Source organism: Penicillium concentricum (genome assembly GCF_028827145.1).
Source record: "Penicillium concentricum strain IBT 3081 chromosome Unknown utg000001l_segment0_segment0, whole genome shotgun sequence".
NCBI lineage: Eukaryota > Fungi > Ascomycota > Eurotiomycetes > Eurotiales > Aspergillaceae > Penicillium > Penicillium concentricum.
The window spans coordinates 6235552-6252934 of NW_026622754.1; the positions used below are offsets into that span (position 1 = coordinate 6235552).

At 50.0% G+C, this 17383-nt stretch overlaps 8 protein-coding genes across 8 annotated transcripts; 6 read left to right on the forward strand and 2 right to left on the reverse strand.

Moving 5' to 3' along the window:
* Positions 1–906: 906 nt before the first annotated feature.
* Positions 907–4158, forward strand: N7517_002391 (putative C6 transcription factor (Mut3); the record flags this gene model as incomplete). Its single annotated transcript, XM_056720121.1, has 5 exons — positions 907–1144; positions 1207–1963; positions 2014–2625; positions 2682–3066; positions 3118–4158. 5 exons carry the CDS (start codon positions 907–909, stop codon positions 4156–4158), a joined length of 3033 nt encoding a protein of 1010 aa, XP_056584256.1.
* Positions 4159–4537: 379 nt separating this feature from the next.
* On the forward strand, positions 4538–5188 carry N7517_002392 (uncharacterized protein; the record flags this gene model as incomplete). Its single annotated transcript, XM_056720122.1, has 2 exons — positions 4538–5030; positions 5112–5188. 2 exons carry the CDS (start codon positions 4538–4540, stop codon positions 5186–5188), a joined length of 570 nt encoding a protein of 189 aa, XP_056584257.1.
* A 27-nt stretch (positions 5189–5215) lies between these two features.
* N7517_002393 (uncharacterized protein) lies at positions 5216–5554 on the reverse strand (the record flags this gene model as incomplete). The annotated part of the gene is made up of 3 exons (XM_056720123.1): positions 5216–5281; positions 5338–5427; positions 5480–5554. The coding sequence occupies 3 exons, from the start codon at positions 5552–5554 to the stop codon at positions 5216–5218; spliced, it is 231 nt and encodes a 76-aa protein (XP_056584258.1).
* Positions 5555–7075: 1521 nt separating this feature from the next.
* Positions 7076–7594, forward strand: N7517_002394 (putative integral membrane protein; the record flags this gene model as incomplete). Its single annotated transcript, XM_056720124.1, has 1 exon — positions 7076–7594. The coding sequence occupies one exon, from the start codon at positions 7076–7078 to the stop codon at positions 7592–7594; it is 519 nt and encodes a 172-aa protein (XP_056584259.1).
* A 467-nt stretch (positions 7595–8061) lies between these two features.
* N7517_002395 (oxidoreductase, 2OG-Fe(II) oxygenase family) lies at positions 8062–9077 on the forward strand (the record flags this gene model as incomplete). Its single annotated transcript, XM_056720125.1, has 2 exons — positions 8062–8393; positions 8507–9077. 2 exons carry the CDS (start codon positions 8062–8064, stop codon positions 9075–9077), a joined length of 903 nt encoding a protein of 300 aa, XP_056584260.1.
* Positions 9078–10202: 1125 nt separating this feature from the next.
* Positions 10203–12167, forward strand: pacC (putative C2H2 transcription factor PacC; the record flags this gene model as incomplete). The annotated part of the gene is made up of 3 exons (XM_056720126.1): positions 10203–10427; positions 10486–10849; positions 10927–12167. The coding sequence occupies 3 exons, from the start codon at positions 10203–10205 to the stop codon at positions 12165–12167; spliced, it is 1830 nt and encodes a 609-aa protein (XP_056584261.1).
* A 1270-nt stretch (positions 12168–13437) lies between these two features.
* On the forward strand, positions 13438–15733 carry N7517_002397 (putative forkhead transcription factor Fkh1/2; the record flags this gene model as incomplete). Its single annotated transcript, XM_056720127.1, has 3 exons — positions 13438–13551; positions 13637–15603; positions 15667–15733. 3 exons carry the CDS (start codon positions 13438–13440, stop codon positions 15731–15733), a joined length of 2148 nt encoding a protein of 715 aa, XP_056584262.1.
* Positions 15734–16090: 357 nt separating this feature from the next.
* Positions 16091–17233, reverse strand: N7517_002398 (putative transcription regulator PAB1642; the record flags this gene model as incomplete). The annotated part of the gene is made up of 1 exon (XM_056720128.1): positions 16091–17233. One exon carries the CDS (start codon positions 17231–17233, stop codon positions 16091–16093), a length of 1143 nt encoding a protein of 380 aa, XP_056584263.1.
* Between the last annotated feature and the right edge of the window lie 150 nt (positions 17234–17383).

The following is a 17383-nucleotide window of genomic DNA, read 5'->3' on the forward strand; positions in this document are numbered from 1 at the left end:
ATACGAGTAGAGTAGCTGCGTAGAAGGTGCAAAGCGATAGCCCGATGCTGTGTCGGAGGAGGCGTTTGGGAAAAGGTCGATGCTCTAGTATTTGATAAATGACTCTGCTTGTTCCGGGATTCTTGAGAACGCCAGAAGGGTTAGTACCTAGGTATCTACCTATGTATCCATGGATGTAGTTAGATTAATGTGTAATTGTAATTCAAGTATTTTAATTATTCTGCCGTTCTAAAAAGCACCCCAAAATGGGTTGAACCCTGATATACTAAACAAATAGTGGAGACCGGATGAAAGCCTTAATGGCTATTCAAATTCTCATTGGACATGAAATTGTCCAAAATTCCCTCAATCCGAAGGGAAATTTTCTAGAAGGAATAATAATAATAATGTGCATGCTTTATGTCGGCGTCGCGCATAGTGAAGCCCCGATCTCCACCGGGGCCACCTGGGCAGTAAGGCATATGACTCGATATGACTAAAAAAACTAAACTCTTTTTTGAACTTGGTCATCTATTATTTTTCGATTTTGAACTTGGTCATCTATTTTATCGAGAATTAGAATTCTTCTTAGAACGAGGTCTATATACTCCCTGATATTCTACCACACCGCTCTCGGGAATAATCATTTCATCATCGCTGATCTCGGATTATCTCCATTTTCCCCCAACTTTGATCCTTTGATCCCCCTCCTCAGATTACCAAGTTCTACTTTTTATTCTAAAGTGGGACTTTCAATCGGTCAGACTTTGCTGTATCCACTGTCTCCGGGGCTTTTCTTTCTGCTTATCTTATAAGCCGATCCATGACATTTGGTGAGATAAGTGATATTCACTTCGGATCGCCCGCCAAGGCCACCATTTCTCTTTACATGAATCCGTGCACTTTACGCACCTCAGATATCCAGTCATGGCGACTACGACGAGCCCTCATTCTGGCGAGAATGAGGAGGATCCCGCACCCATGAATGATTTCAAATATTCGCATGACGATCATGACACTTCTACCCATGATGCCTCCCCCGACCCCAAATCACTACCTGCGCAGAAAAGGCGACGAGTTGGTCGCGCATGCGATGAATGTCGCAGAAAAAAGATCAAGTGCGATGGCAAACAGCCATGCACTCATTGCACAGTCTATAGTTATGGTACGCAGAGCCTGGAGTTTAGCCTCGGAAAAAGTGCATGCGCCCTAACAGTCAAATTGTAGATTGCTCGTACGACCAACCTTCCAACCGCCGTCGGAATCCCGCCCCGCAATATGTCGAGGCTCTTGAAAATCGGCTCCAAAAAGCTGAAGCTCTCCTTCGAACTGTTCTTCCAAATGTCGACCTCGATGATCCACAACTAGATGTCCATGCGACAGAACAGAAATTCGCAGCCGCTCAAAAAGCAAAACAAGCGACCGAAGATGCCAAACCGGTGATTGTACAAGATACAGCACACGAAGGGGGAGACGAGGGACTACTTGAAACCATGGTCGATAATTCGGGCTGCTTAGATCGGGATGACCAAGGCCATTGGGATTATCACGGACACACCTCGGGCGTTCTCTTTGTTCGCCGATTGCGCAAACAGTTGGGCGCTGCAGATATTACGGGGCCCATGGCACGATCGCGACCCTCGATAACCGCGCATATGCTGGATAGTCCAAAGTCTATGTCCGAGTCGCCTCAAGACACAACATTACCTCCTACACATGACTTGCCTCCGCGAGAGGTTGCTCGCCGCTTGTGTCACAATGCGATCGACCATGCCTGCTCCTTGATGCGATTTGTGCATGAGCCCTCGTTTTTTGCAAGTCTGGAGCGCATCTACGATACTCCCCCGGAACAATTCACGAACGAAGAGAATTCCTTCTTGCCGCTTTTATATATCGTCATCGCCGTTGGTTGCTTGTTCTCGGACGATGGATCAGGACAGGGTACACTCGATTTGTCTGGCTACGAAGGCGCAATAGGTCAAGGGTAAGTCACAGTAAATCTGCATCCATGACACCGACTAATTTATTTGACAGGTTCCAATTCTTCAAGGCCGGTCGGCAACTGCTGGAGGTCACTGACTGTCGGGACTTGCCTTCTCTCCAAGCAATCTGTTTTATGGTCCTCTTCCTCCAATCCTCTGCGAAGCTGAGCACATGCTACTCCTATGTGGGAATTGCACTTCGTTCAGCACTGCGATTAGGTCTCCATCGCTCTGTCGCGGCAGACTTCAACCCCATTGAACGAGAACTTCGAAAGCGGATCTTCTGGGTCGTCCGCAAGATGGACGTCTACGTGAGCACGCTCTTGGGTCTTCCCCAGATGCTGAGTGACGACGATATCGATCAAGAGTACCCAATGGAGGTGGATGGTGATTTCATTACTTCGGAAGGAATCACTAAACCTCCGTCTAACTATACACCGCTGATGGCTGGATGCAATGCACACACTCGTCTTTCCAACATCATTCTGAAGGTGGTGAAATATATCTACCCAGTCAAGAATGCTCGCTATCGCTCCAAGTCAGACCAGCGATACATGGTCAGCCACTCAAAAATTAGGGAAATCGAGCGGGATCTGCAAAATTGGATGGAGGAATTACCTCCTGCTCTGCGGCCTGGCACAGAAGTGTCGCCCCAGCTAGAACGGTAGGTCTCATCTACGGTGCTCATACTTTGAATCAATTTAACTAACATTCAACTAGCGTCCGGCAATTGCTGCGTATAAGCTACGCCCACGTGCAAATGGTCATGTACCGCCCGTTCCTCCACTACGTCTCTGGTGGTTCTCAAGCGCGTGGTGTGGACAAGCGATCATATGCCTGTGCAGCTGCCTGTGTCAGCGTTTCCCGAAACATTGTTCACATCACAACCGGAATGCAAAAGAGAGGACTACTCAATGGATCCTTCTGGTTCACCATGTATACGACCTATTTTGCTATCCTCTCCTTGATCTTCTTCGTCCTTGAGAACCCGGATTCGCCAACAGCCAAAGATGGCGTACTGAAAGATGCCATGGAGGGCAAAAATACTCTAGCCGGATTGGCCAAGAAAAGTCTTGCTGCCGACCGGTGCTCTCAGAGCCTGAACGTAAGTTTCCATGCCTTCAATTTGGAATGGCCTTGACTAATTATATTACAGTGCCTTTTCAAGACATTACCCGAAATGTTGAAAAATCGCCAGAGCTCCAAGACTCCTGTCAACCTCAAGCGGCCCGCGCCATCTGACACTGTCGAGCCTGAGCCGAAGCCTACCTTCGAGAAAACGCTGCCACATCGGTCAAGCACTTTCCCTATGCAAATGATGTCCCAGCCGGTTGTTACCGATGACCAGAGCCGCCGACAACGAAGCCTGGACAATGCCCAGCCTATCAGCAATCGCCCTACTGACATTAGTCACCAGTCCACATGGGTTTCAACCGCTCCCGAGCTGCTGACGGAAACCATGACCACTCCGGAACATATTTCCTCATCCGGCATGACGCCCTCCATGCCCAATCAAGAGCCATCAAGTCTAGCATGGGCTCAGCAATTCACCAATCCGTCTAATCTCCCAGATCTCATGCCAATGATGTTCCCATCAGACGATCCATTCGCATACCCAACACAGCCCATGTCCACCTTGGAAGATGATCACTTCCGGCACGACCGTACAGGCATGCCATCGCAGTATCCCTTCGATTCAACACCAGGCATGGGGCCCACCACACCTGGCGATCCCTCCAGCACAGGGGTCTCCACTCCAACCTATGACTTCACAAACATCCCGAATTTCCCCATCGCCAATCCCCCAGGGATCAAGTCATCAGTGCCAAGCCACCTCCGCCCATCTCATTCGCGAACTTCATCCCGGATCCACTCCCCAATCTCGCAGAGCCAGACCCCGACAGAATTGATCAGCAGTCCAGACCTGGTCTCAATCCCGAACCAGAATTTCGTCTGGCAAGGTTACAATTTCCAGCCCAATAACCCAAATGATACGGCAGCCGGGTCTGCACCACAACAGCAAGAAATGCCCGGTCCAAATGGAGTGCCTGATTTCGGAATGGGCGTGGATGTGGGAATGAATATGGATCTGGGGATCTCCTTTGATGATCTGTTTGGCAACAATGCCGCTTATCGACCGGGCAACGGGGCTTCTGCTGAGGATTGGGCTCAGTGGATGAATGCCAACAGCATTTGAGCTTGGTCTGGTTTACCATATTTGTTTGCTTTGCTTTTTACGAGGATATGCTATCATGAAAGCCAAAATGGTGTAAAAACTGTTGATACCTAGGCGTTTTGAGGGTTAGGAGTCCCGCTTTTCTTTTGCAATTATCTATATACATAAATCTATACCAGATGTCTATATCCCTTGATGTGTTCCTCTTTCTATTCGAAGGTCGTTCTCTTGATTCAATCCAAGTAATCTCGGAAGTATTGTATGTCCTAGCTGAAGCACTGGATCAACTCTTTTCCGATAACATCTCCAATGCTCCTTCCTGCCCAATACCAGGTCCTTCCCCCTCAATACTTGTGATCCTACACACTCAACGAGTCACAAAGCCCAACCTCGTCTCAACATGTCTTCTGAAATCCTAAAATCAGCATGGAAAGTAATTCCCATGTTCCAATCCCGCTCTATACCTCTCACGATTAAATTCTACACCGAGAAGCTCGGTTTCGAACTCGCCAGCGTAAAACCCGAAGGCTCATCCGAGGAAGACCCCTCTGAACAGACATTCTGTTCCTTATTCATTGGCAAAAAAGCAGACGCCAACTTCTACTTCTCAAAAGCAACTGGGGATTTCACCCCGTCGCAGGCGACGATTGCACTAGGAACCTCGGAGTTGGATGAATATTATAATCATCTGAGATCTATTGATGTTGATATTGTGGAAGATGTTGAGGATACACCGTGGGGGTATAGACAGTTCTCGGTCAAGGATAATGATGGGAATCTCTTGACTTTTTTCAAGTTTCTGGAGGGGGGAATCCGGGGGAAGACTGAGTTATACCTAGCCCTGTCTGGTTCTAAGAAGTATGAGGGTCAGCACTGCGCTCACGCTGTCGACGGTAGATTTTGTAGATTTACAGTCAAATAACTCAGGCAAAATTTCGTTCATTCATCAAGGCCTGCTAGCCACATACATGTAGCCAATCCCAATATCTTCCGAAGGGATCTTGGAGGCGTTACTAGTTCCATGGTCCTAAAAGCTACCATGGACACTTGACTTGCGGAAGTAGATACCTCATCCCAGCTAAGTGCATTGATCTGCAACGGGATTGTAACTAGCGCTAGTACAGCCGCTTCCATCCGAGGAGCACTGCGTGATTTTTGTCAATCATAGGTATTGTGTGTTTACGAATAAACATAACTTACCTGGGAATGAGCCGGACAAGCCAACACCGCGATAAGGGCGCTTGGGCCGCCGGAAGTCAAGGTGCACTGTTGAGTGGACTTGGAAAATGTCTAATATTATATTAGAAAAAGAATCCACCCCTGGTCTGGTGTTGTCACTTACACCACCGCGGGTCTGCGCTGCCGTGAGAGTGGCTCCGAAGGCTAGGAGAGTCAGGAAGTTCTGATAGAAATGCATGATGAAGATTGTATATATCTTAGTGATTGCTGGGGAATTGGATGGTTGATTTCATGGTTTGGTTGAAATATCTGTGGTTTATATATTCGTCGAAGGACGTATAAATGTTCTACTGGAGGCCTTGTATTACCTTTCCTAAGATCAACAGTGGCAGTCAGAGTCCGAGATTTGCCCTGTTCTCTATCCATGATCCTTGCCTTCCTGTCTCGTTGGGATATATGTCGCATACCTACTATCTATACGCTATATCTGCGGTTTCTGGATATTCTCTTTTTGCTTACGTTCACCAAGTGCTGTCCAGTTACCCTCTTGCATGAACTACTATGTTTCACCGCACAATGTACACACTTCTAGGATGTTTTGTTCTAAGCGTGTCGGAAATGGTAGAATGGTGGTCAGCATGTCGGAAGCATAGGGATAACTGTGATGGTGTTGGGGATCACCATGCACATTGAATTGTCCCCTGTCACCTTTTTTAAAAGATGGCTGCAACCTGTTCCCGTTTGAATTGAACTTAAATCTCTGCAAATCTGTACTCTAAATTATATAAATCTTCACTTCGGAGCCGGCCTCTCACGTTCCGCGGAGAATATTGCCGTTTTAGGCAATCCAAAGGAGTATACAGTAGGCACATTCTTGGCGAAGGTCTTGTCGTACGTCATATCTGTTGTCTCATGGTACGCGCTATATTTGACCTCGGGAGGTATGCTTATGTATTATGCTTATGTATGCCATGATGGATCTGATGCTTACATATTCTCCCCACAGCGGATTTGGTTAGACTCTTCTAGCGACTTCCGATATATAGTGTAACGTGTGACTAGGCCTATTTGGGTAGTGACTAACCGTTTATGGCAGTTCAGCATCTCTTTAAGAGGCTTAATATATCACTACTGGAAGGGATAGGCTCATAGAGATTGCATAAATGTCAAAAGAATGGTAGTATTTAATGCCGAGGTCACTACAATATTGAATAAAGTGGTAAATGTATTTATTCACAAACCAGCCAAAGGGGATACTATCGATGCTTGGCGAAAGATGGCCGATGAGATGGCCGACGGCCGAGGAGAACAGATAGTGTGGATCACCCAGGTATACAGATCCCCGTATCCAAAATCAGCCAATTATCGGTATGGCAGTGGAGATAATAGAGGCATCCAGACTATATGGACAGAAGACATAGCCAAGGCTGGTATGGTAGGCGTTTCTACGTCATTGTCCAATTCGCCATGAGTATACACTAGAAGACCAAGAGCAATAATGACAACAATAGGACCAGGACAAGCGCAAAAGAGGCAGTGGGAATAGTAATACCAAACTAGGTCGGAATGTGATGACATTTCTGCCTTATGTCAACATTTCGGCGATTTGTCTATAATCCCTGTAAACACTGGGAGAAACCGCCGAAAGACGGCTTCACCTTCATCTTCCAACACCACACCATCAATTGACACTGACGCTACAAATGCAACTTGTCTCTCTGTAACTTTTCCTCGCCATCTATCCCCTACTCCAAGCATCATGGCCTCCGGACTCTTTTTCGACCCCCGTACACTCATTTTCGACCACCGTACACTCTTACGTACAGTCCCACTCATAACCTCCACATGTACACTCTGGTACTCGCTCGACCAGGACTTCTTCCTGAACGTCTTCCTCCGCCCAGACCACCGCACCCGCAGCAATGAACTTCTGCCATCCTATTTCCGGGCCTTCTTCGGCCCCGGTACCGTGCGCGTGCTGGCCCTCCTTACCCTAACCTTAACAGGAGGTGGATATAACATTTGGACGGAGCGACGGTCGGGATTGGCTAGCCCAGCCTCCCTGCCTTGGTATACTGCTGGCACGATATTAGCTGCCAGTCACCTTCTCTTCGTGCCTGCCGTTGCGCCTAAGGTCCAGGCTATCATTGAGGACACGTCGAAGGGGTCGTCGACGAATGACCTCGAGGGTTGGCTGACCGTCCATCGTGTGCGTACGTGGACGGTTGACCTGGCTTCGTGGGTGTGTTTTGCGATTGGAATGTCGATTGTTGAGTGAAAAATGGAAAATCGGAACAATACCAGTCAATATATTCTATGAGAAGAGCTGGTTGGCTCGATGAACATAAGCCTACATGTACATACTACAAAGTACATACATCTCAATCAATCAGACCATTACATATAACCTTTAAATTTTGAATAAATTTCTCTAGCATCGACCTCGTCGTCAATTAAAATTTGTGAAGTCAGACTCAGCGAGCTAGCCCAAAATCTGTTAGACCCACATATTTCGACACTCCTCATCTCAAACGTTTGGAACCTCTCCTCCGCAGGATGGTCCTGCGCTGCACCCTTTATTGACCATATTCTTCTTTGCCCATGGGCCTTCATCTATACCCCGAGACGGATCAATTGTAGCATCCGAAATACTCTTCCTCGGTCGCATGGAGAGCTAGCAGTCCAAAATATCCCCTATACATTTGCTTGGCCTGCATACCCCGTGACTATTTATAGCCAAACCGAATGGCGTCACTTCCGAAGTTTTCCACCGTCTTCACTTGGGCCCTCTACTTGATCCCAGTGTATATCTTTATTTTCGACCCGCTAGTGCGCGGCTTCTTCCCGGACCTGCTGGCACCACCAAGTGATAGCGCCGACCTCTTCGACGAGTCCGACGCACCAGGACCAGGAATCAACCTCACCGACGACAGCTTCATCAGTCCCGAAGATGGCGTACCATTCAACTGCCCCAGCGCAGAGGGCTACAGCGTGCATCTCCTCTCGCGCGAACCGCTGATCATCTACATCGAGAACTTCGTCTCCGAAACCGAAGCAAACCACATCCTGGACATGAGGTAAACCACCACTCGCAACCGCAACCAAATCCAACGAGAACAATGGATACACCATAGCACACAAAATATAACCACAGACCAAGCTAACCGGAACAAACCTCCCCGTATCCCAGCGTGAACAAATACACCCCTTCAATCGTCTACGACGGCCAAACCGAACGAGTAGACCCAAACAAACGCCTCTCCGACCGCGCCCTCCTCGACCGCGACGACACAGTCCGCTGTCTGGAAGACCGCGCCCGCGCCTTCCAGGGTTACCGTCCGGACCTGTACATCGAGCGCATGTGGGCGCAGCGCTACAATGCCTCTGGCCACTACCGCCACCACTATGACTGGGCCGGGTCGTTGGCGCGAGGTGGGGACCGGTTCAGCACGTTTATGGTGTATCTCGACGCGGACTGTGAGGGTGGGGGGACGAATTTCCCACGGTTGAGGATGCCAGCTGGGGAAGAGTGGTGTCGATTTTTGGATTGTGAGCAGGATGGGAAGGGGAAGGGGAAGGAGATGGGTGTCACATTCAAGCCTATCAAGGGTAATGCTGTGTTTTGGGAGAACCTCCGGGCGGATGGGACAGGGTATTCCGAGACTTGGCACGCTGCTTTCCCTGTTACAAAGGGGACGAAGGTCGGGTTGAATGTGTGGAGTTGGTACCAGCCAAAGCGGAAGATCCGCTTAGGAAGATGAGATCAGAGAGGCAGAAACGTGCACGTGGGCTATTTTGGTTGTTTTGGGCTTGGCTGGCCAAGCCACTGGCTAAGCCATGTTCCAAGGAGCACCTGGAATGCTTGGGCTAAGCCCTTGAGAAGAGCTTGGTAAGTATATTTGTATATTTGTATATCAGGGGTAGTCTGACGTGTCAGGATATATTTCCAAGGTTGCAGATAGAATAAAATTAGACAGATAAAAGGTGTGACATATAGCATATAGAATCTGAACACCTGTGTGGTTACATATAAATGCCTCTACTCCGTAATGACCCCGGAATCCGAAACCGACTTATGCATGCCGCAACAAGGGCACCAGGCAGCCGGATTAATCCAATGACTCGTCACACGAGAAAGTTTATACGAAAGGGATATGAAATTGGTCATACCAAGACACCAAGACTCCAAGACTTGAGTCTTGGTGCCCGGAGCGGGAATTATTGGCAAGAGGAATCACTTGGCTGCCAAGAAGCATTGCCCATGGGATGTCTCTTGGAAGGTCGGCTTGGCGAAATGAACACGCCACTTGTTTTCAGCTTCACTTGAAATTGAAATATTTAAATTGAAAATTCGGGGAGACTGCATGTAAATTTACACTCAACTATTAAAATTTACCTTGAATTTACGGTATTGTTTGCACTAAACTTGTTTAGGGCATCCGGATGTACAATTATAAGGCCAGTTACGGAGTTAGCTATATAAATATATTAAAATACCGTACTGTACCCTACTGTGCTACGTGTTAGCCCTGGAATGCTCACCACACAGCCCCTCGTTCCCCCTTCGGTCCACCAGTCACAATCCATGGCGCCAACGCCTCTCGGGTCTTGGGGCCCGCACCGACTCTTGGCCCGGTCTTGGTCTGTTCGCTTCTCTCCTTGTCCTTCCGCCAGGCTTAGCAAAGCGGTATTTTCTGGGCAAAGGCTCGGCTCCTTTTCCTCTTCTGCGGAGAAAGCCCCATTTTCTCTCACCTATCTTTCCCCCCCCCTTTTTCTCTCTCGCCTTGTATACATATAGCTTGTTCATCTCTATTTGATCACCTTAGTTTGTTTTCCTTTTCGCTCTCTAGGCTTTCCGCCAACTTCAGATCAAATTTCTTGGCATCATGTCGGAGAATCATACCCCTTCTACTACCCAGGCGACCTTGCCTGCGCCGGCTTCTGAACCAGCGCCAATTCAAGCAACGCCAACCCCCTCCGCCTCCGTCACCGCGACTGCTGCCGCCGCCACCGCGGCGGTGAACAGCCCCTCAATGAACGGCGCCGGTGAGCAGTTGCCTTGTCAGTGGGTCGGATGCACTGAAAAGTCCCCCACTGCCGAGTCGCTATATGTAAGTTTGATCAAACAAATTCAAGATATTGGAAAAGGTACTAATAATCCCCGTATAGGAGCATGTTTGCGAGCGCCATGTTGGACGTAAAAGCACCAACAACCTCAACTTGACCTGTCAGTGGGGTACTTGCAACACCACAACAGTCAAGCGTGATCACATCACCTCCCACATTCGCGTTCATGTGCCGCTTAAGCCTCATAAGTGCGATTTCTGCGGAAAGGCTTTCAAGCGCCCCCAGGATTTGAAGAAGCATGTCAAGACCCATGCGGACGACTCTGAGATCCGCTCCCCCGAACCGGGCATGAAGCATCCTGATATGATGTTCCCACAAAACCCTAAAGGTTATGCTCCCGCAACACATTACTTCGAGAGTCCGATCAATGGCATCAATGGTCAATATTCACACGCGCCACCCCCCAGTACTATCAGCCACACCCCCCACCTCAGGCACCCAACCCACATTCCTACGGCAATGTATACTATGCCCTGAGCCAAGGACAAGATGGAAACCACCCGTATGACCGTAAACGCGGATATGACGCGTTGAATGAGTTTTTTGGAGACTTGAAGCGCCGTCAGTTCGACCCTAATTCCTATGCCGCGGTCGGCCAGCGTCTGCTGGGTCTGCAAGCGCTTCAGCTTCCCTTCCTCAACGGCCCTGTGCCTGAATATCAGCAAATGCCTGCATCTGTCGCGGTCGGCGGTGGCGGCGGTGGCGGTGGTGGTTACAGCCCTGGTGGTTCCCACCCTCCTGGCTACCACCTTCCCCCCATGTCCAATGTTCGGACTAAGAACGATCTGATCAACATCGATCAGTTCCTCGAGCAAATGCAGAACACTATTTACGAAAGCGATGAGAACGTGGCGGCTGCCGGCGTTGCCCAGCCCGGCGCGCATTACGTGCATGGTGGCATGAACTATCGCGCTACCCACTCTCCCCCAACCCAGCTCCCGCCAAGCCACGTTACTGCAACCTCCGCCCCCATGGGAGCTGCTTCGGCCCACTCCCCCTCGGTCGGCACCCCAGCTCTGACCCCGCCTTCCAGCGCTCAGTCATATACCTCTAACCGCTCTCCCATCGCCATGCACCATGCTCACCGCGTATCGCCCCCTCACGAGAGCGGCCCGGGTATGTACCCCCGCTTGCCGTCGGCCACTGTCGCCGACAGCATGAATGCCGGCTACCCGACCACATCAGGCGCCGCACCACCCTCAACTCTGAGCGGCGCGTACGACCACGACGATCGTCGCCGCTACACTGGCGGTACCTTGCAACGCGCCCGGCCGGCCGAGCGTGCTGTCACCGGGGACCGCATGGATACCTCACAGGATAGCAAGACTCCCGCCATTCACATCTCGGAGAGTCTGATTGACCCCGCCCTTTCGGGTAATCCCGACCAGGAGGCTGTCAAGCGTACTGCGCAAGCGGCCACTGAAGTTGCCGAGCGGGATGTCAACGTTGCCTGGGTTGAGAAGGTCCGTTTGCTTGAGAACCTGCGTCGCTTGGTTTCTGAATTGCTCGAGGCCGATAGCCTAACTGCTGGATATGGAACTCAGTCCTCGGCTTCTCCTACGCCAGGACTTGATGCTATGGAGGGAGTCGAGACTGCTAGTGTACGGGCTGCTTCTGAGCAACCAAAGGAAGAGCCTGCCAAGTCTGCAAGTGAAGGAGTCTTCTATCCTACATTACGTGGTGTGGATGAGGATGAGGATGGGGATTCTAAAATGCCTGAGTAAATTCTGCTTTGAGCTATAGCTTCACGCCGTGACGACATTTGTTTATTGCTTTTTCTGCTTGACACCCCTTTTCCTACCAGGTCTTTTTTGAGCTTTATTTTTTTTTTTTTAATGGACAAGTCTTCTGTTTTAGCTTCAGTTTGTATGATTATTGGAACATTGAACTGTCTGTTTATTTACGGAAATTGTTTGCATCTTAGACTCTAGAACATTGGTACATCTTGATGTTACTGTCCTTTTAGATCGACATGTCAGACCTAAGGTAAGCTAAACCATATCCGGGAGTGACGCAAACGGGCAGATCTCATTCTGATCAAATCTGGGGATGTAGGGATATCTAGAGATAAATCAGTGTTGAGGTAGGTGTTATACATGACTATGTACATGGGTTATAGTAAGAACAATGAGGATAATAGGATATTTACATACATACTCTGTACAAAGTGTAGGATATCTACATTATAGAACAACATTGAACATAGAATATCCCAATGCAGAGTAGTCCCACTCTCTGCACTCGGAAACATCCCAATCCCACGCTGAGCACGTGCTTGTATTGGTATTTCGGTCCTATCTCCGCCTATCGGTGACCTTTCCCTGTATGTATACGCGGTTATGACCACAAATCCACCAACTGTTTACGGTCATCCCATCTTCATCTTCTTTTCCTACTTGTACACTTTGTTTTCTCTTTTCTCTTTTATATTTTCTCTTTCTCTCTCTCTCTGCTTTCTCTTCTTTTTTCCCTGTATTTTCTGGTTGTTGTGTTAAACACGCTACGCGACAAGGCGGTCACCTCCCCAAACAGACGCCATTGCGCGTGTCGATCGGCCTAGGGATTATCGATAATAACATCCAGCCACACAATATCAACCTTTCGATTGGGGGAGTTTTTTGATAAAAAAAAGAGAGATCCAGCCTTCTTAGACTTGTTTACAGTCTAACGGTCTTTTTTCTTTTTCTTTCCCTTTTTCCTTACCGTGGTGGCAAACCCATGCTCTGACGTTCTTCGTTCTCTGGTTCTACCTCTGAACGGTCTTCCGATTCTGGGGGTGAAATTCCGAATCCAACCTTGGAAGAGTTGCCTTTGTTTTTTTTTATGTTGCCTTTTTTGCCATCGGCCATATTTCCTCTCTGCCCCGCGCTTGTTTGTGGAGTACTTCGACTCGGACTTGATTGCCTACGCAACGGGAAAAAAATAATCATTTGCCAATCTGCCAACTTCAACTTACAATATATCCAAACGGAGGAAACCCGATTTCTATAAGATATGCCGCTCACAAACCGCCGCCGCGCGCGGCGCAAGGAAATTCAACTTCAAGAAACGTCCGATGCAGAGGCTCCGGACTCGTCGCCCAGCCGGCCATCCGCAAAGAAGCGCAAGGTGAGTTAAAATAACTGGGCGTTTAGTCTGAGACCAACTATATCCCCGCGCAAACAGGAGCTAATACCCGTTTTCTTCTGATCAGGTTGACCGCCGCGCCTCCCCTCCCCGAAACGTCAAACATGAGTCCGGCGACGAAGCCGAGGACTCAGCGGGCGAACACGAACCCGCTACCAATCAAGATCTCGTCGATCTAGTGATTTCATACCTGAATACACCTCGCGAGGAATTGCGCGTCTCGCGCGACCACTCCAACACCAAGACCGAGAATACGCAGCGCATCCAGGCGTATGCTAAGATCGCCGGCCGCAACTGGACCTATTACGTCAAAACCCTGCATGTCAATATCGGCCGCGAACCGGACCGCGAACAACGGGCCGTGGAGCAGTCCAGCCCCGTCACAATTGCGGCTCGTGCGCTGCCAGATGTTCATGTTGATTTGGGCCCGAGCAAATTCGTGTCGAGACTGCATGCCGAGATCTTTTATGATGGCGAGGAGACCCCTGCCTGGCATATCCGTGTCAACGGCCGGAACGGTGTGCGCCTGAACAATGTCATAATAAAGCGCGGCACCGATGCGATCCTCTCATGTGGCGATATCATTGAGGTGGCCAATACACAAATGATGTTTGTTACACCCGGTGACGAAGCCAATATCCAGCCCAGCTTTATCGAGCGCGCCCAGCGCATCGCTAGCGGACAGGAGCCCGATCCGGCTTCGGTTTCCTGGGATGCTTCGCAGCATGCCCATCCTCAGCCATCGCAGAATGGCGAGGATGTACCACCATCTTCGTCTGGCGGGCCTTCGTTGGCGCCTGCTCCCAAGTTCCTCAAACGCCAGGTGACGCCTCCGCCGCGGTCACCTGATACCGCTGGCCAGCGCACGGCTAAGCAGTCTCCGCTTTACAACCGAGGCATGATGATGGAGAGTACGGAGGAGATCGATTACAGCAAGGATTCCTCCAAGGACTTGAAGCCGCCGTACAGCTACGCGACGCTGATTGCCCAGGCTATTTTCTCAAGTGAGGAGGAGAAGCTCACGTTAAACAGCATCTACAATTGGATCATGGATAAATACGCTTTCTATCGACACTCCCAAAGCGGCTGGCAAAATTCGATCCGCCACAATCTTTCGCTGAACAAGGCGTTCCAGAAGGTCCCCCGCCGGACCGATGAGCCGGGCAAGGGTATGAAGTGGCAGATCGCAGTAGAATACCGGGAGGAGTACCGGAAGAAGCAAACACGCAAGGGTGGCACGCAGTCATCGGCGCCGTCCTCGCCGGCCACAAAAGAGCCACCGTCATCCGCACGCGGGTCCCGCGTCACCAAACTCGATACCTCGTTTTCAGCAACAGCGAAAAAGTCACCCCCGGTTTCGTCCCCAGGTTTCAGCTCATTTCCCGTAGCTCCAGTGGAAGCATACACCCCAGAGCGTGGTTCTCGTCTCGGTCGAGGCCTTGGCTCCGACCACCCACTGCGCCACATGAATCCACGCGACTACGACGAACCCTCGCCGCTCCCATCGCGCTCGCACAACCACAACTCCAGCATCTCCACCCAGGTGCAAAACAGCAGCAACAACTTGACCCGCGCGTATGGCATGTCCGACAACGTAGCCGGGTCCCCGCCCGTCCTTTCCTCATCTTACTACAACGAAGAACCTTCCTCAATGATCACCCCCGCCCCACAACGCCAACAACCCCGTCTCCCGCCCCCAAGCACAGCGCAGATTCCATCCAAGTTCATGCCCATGAGCTCGCCCGCGCAGTTCTGGAAGTTCGCGGATATCGGGAGTACCCCTGCCCGCCCACCGCCGGACATGAGTCCCTTGAAGGGCGAGGTCGAGGACCGCATTATCGGCGGCTTCCCGAGTAGTTCTCCCCCGCCGCCGAATCTCGTTAGTCCCAGCAAACCTGGGACGTCGAATGGGCTTGGCTCCGGTCGGACTTTGCCGCCGCTTCAGTCGGATTCAGGGGATATGGGACCTAATGGGAAATCTCATAGGAATGAGGAGGATGAAGATGATAATGGATCTGGTTTTGATCTTGCTAGGTATGTTCCATTTCTACACTATTATTTACCCAGTTGCCATGCAGGAACTAATGCTATCTCTAGGGGTTTCGAACCTATTGGCTCATACCATCGACAACTAGGCAATGCTGCCCGTGCGGCTGCTACTTGATGTTGACTTCGATGATGTACAACATGTCCACTTTACAGACTGTGTCCATGTGTTTTACTACTTGCTTCATGTTTTATGTTTCCGCATTACGAATGGTGTTGGCGGCTTTGGTTGTTTTCATACTTGTTTTTCGAAGGTTTTCTCGATGACATTGTCATTATTTTGGGAGCAGAGATTGGAGTTCGAGTTTTGATTTGATTTTCTGCCGGGGGGTTGTGGACGGCGTTGTTCTTTGTTTTGCTTTTGCGTTTCTAGATGGCCTTAAAACGTATGGGCTTCCAGCCAGATGTATCATATCTCACAATATTTTCAACTGCAAACCTTCCAAGCTTGGAGATCGTACATTTTAAAGTTGATCTATAGTTGATCAGATAAGATCCCTCCTTCAACATTCGGCCAAAAATTCTCCTCCAACCAAACAATCTGCCTCCACCACTCCAAACACCTTCCCCGCATAATCTCCAACTCCTCCGCCCCCTTAATCTGCCCCGCCATCTCATCAACAACATCTCCAATCCGATCAACAAACTCCTCAAACTCAACACTAGCCCAATTATCAATAAACTTCTCCCTCAACGCACCCCCGTCCGCATCCTTCCGATAATCCCTCTCCCCATCTTCACCCATACACCCCGCCGCAAACCTCCAAGACCGAAGATAACAAACCTCCGTAGCCCACAACACAGCCAATCCCTCCAAAACAGAAACCCCACTACTCCCAGCAGACATAAACATATCAATATATGCCCGCGTCGTCCGACTAGCACAGAAGAAAATAGTCCCACATCGCTCACCATCACCCTGAACACCAACTTTCCCACCATCCCCACCAACAGCAGCAGGTTCCACGCCCCTTCCAGACTCATTGAACTGAGCTCCAGGAGTACAGACTTCCCCACCAGAAGGCATCTGACATTCACCCTGACTAAGACAAAGTCCGTGACCAGACGCACTGTTCGACTCATTCGTCGACGTAAGACAAGCATCCCCTGCTCGATCACCGTTACCCAGCAGAGGTCCTTGACCCTTGCCGCCCGCAGTTCCAGGACAACTCCCAGACCCACTGGTGGATATACCAGCGGAAGTAGTAATATCCGATCCCAAGCCGCAAGAAGTAAGCGTGCAGCCACCTTCTTCAGCGGAGATAGCTGTTAGATCCAAGTCGTAGTCATTTGCAGTTTTTTCAAAGAAGGCGAGTTCAGTTCGGATGTTGACTAGGGCGTCGATGAGGACTGTTATTGCGTTGTGTTCTGGTGTTGGGATGTGTGGGCCTGGGGATGTTGGGTTTTGAGTTGGGAGACGGATTTTCGAGAGGAGGAGGCCTATGAAGCGTATGTAGGATTGGGCGTAGAGTCTGTCTTGGGAGAGCCATTGGCTTAATTGGGATTTTGGGAGGGTGCCGCGGCCGGCGGAGGCGAGGAAAGGGTGGGTTGTTGCTCTTTTGAGGGCATTGGGGGTGCTTGATAGCAGGAAGGCTGTTAGGGGGCCTTGGCTTGTCATTTTTTTTTAGGGATTGGAGGTTGTTTGTGGTTGTTGTTTGGTGGAGGGGGGATTGGAGATTGGGTTTGTGGGACAGGGGCGATAGTGGGATGAACATGATATGTCGTCAGTGGGACATAACATTCGGCGAGTATATCCAGAGTTACTTTT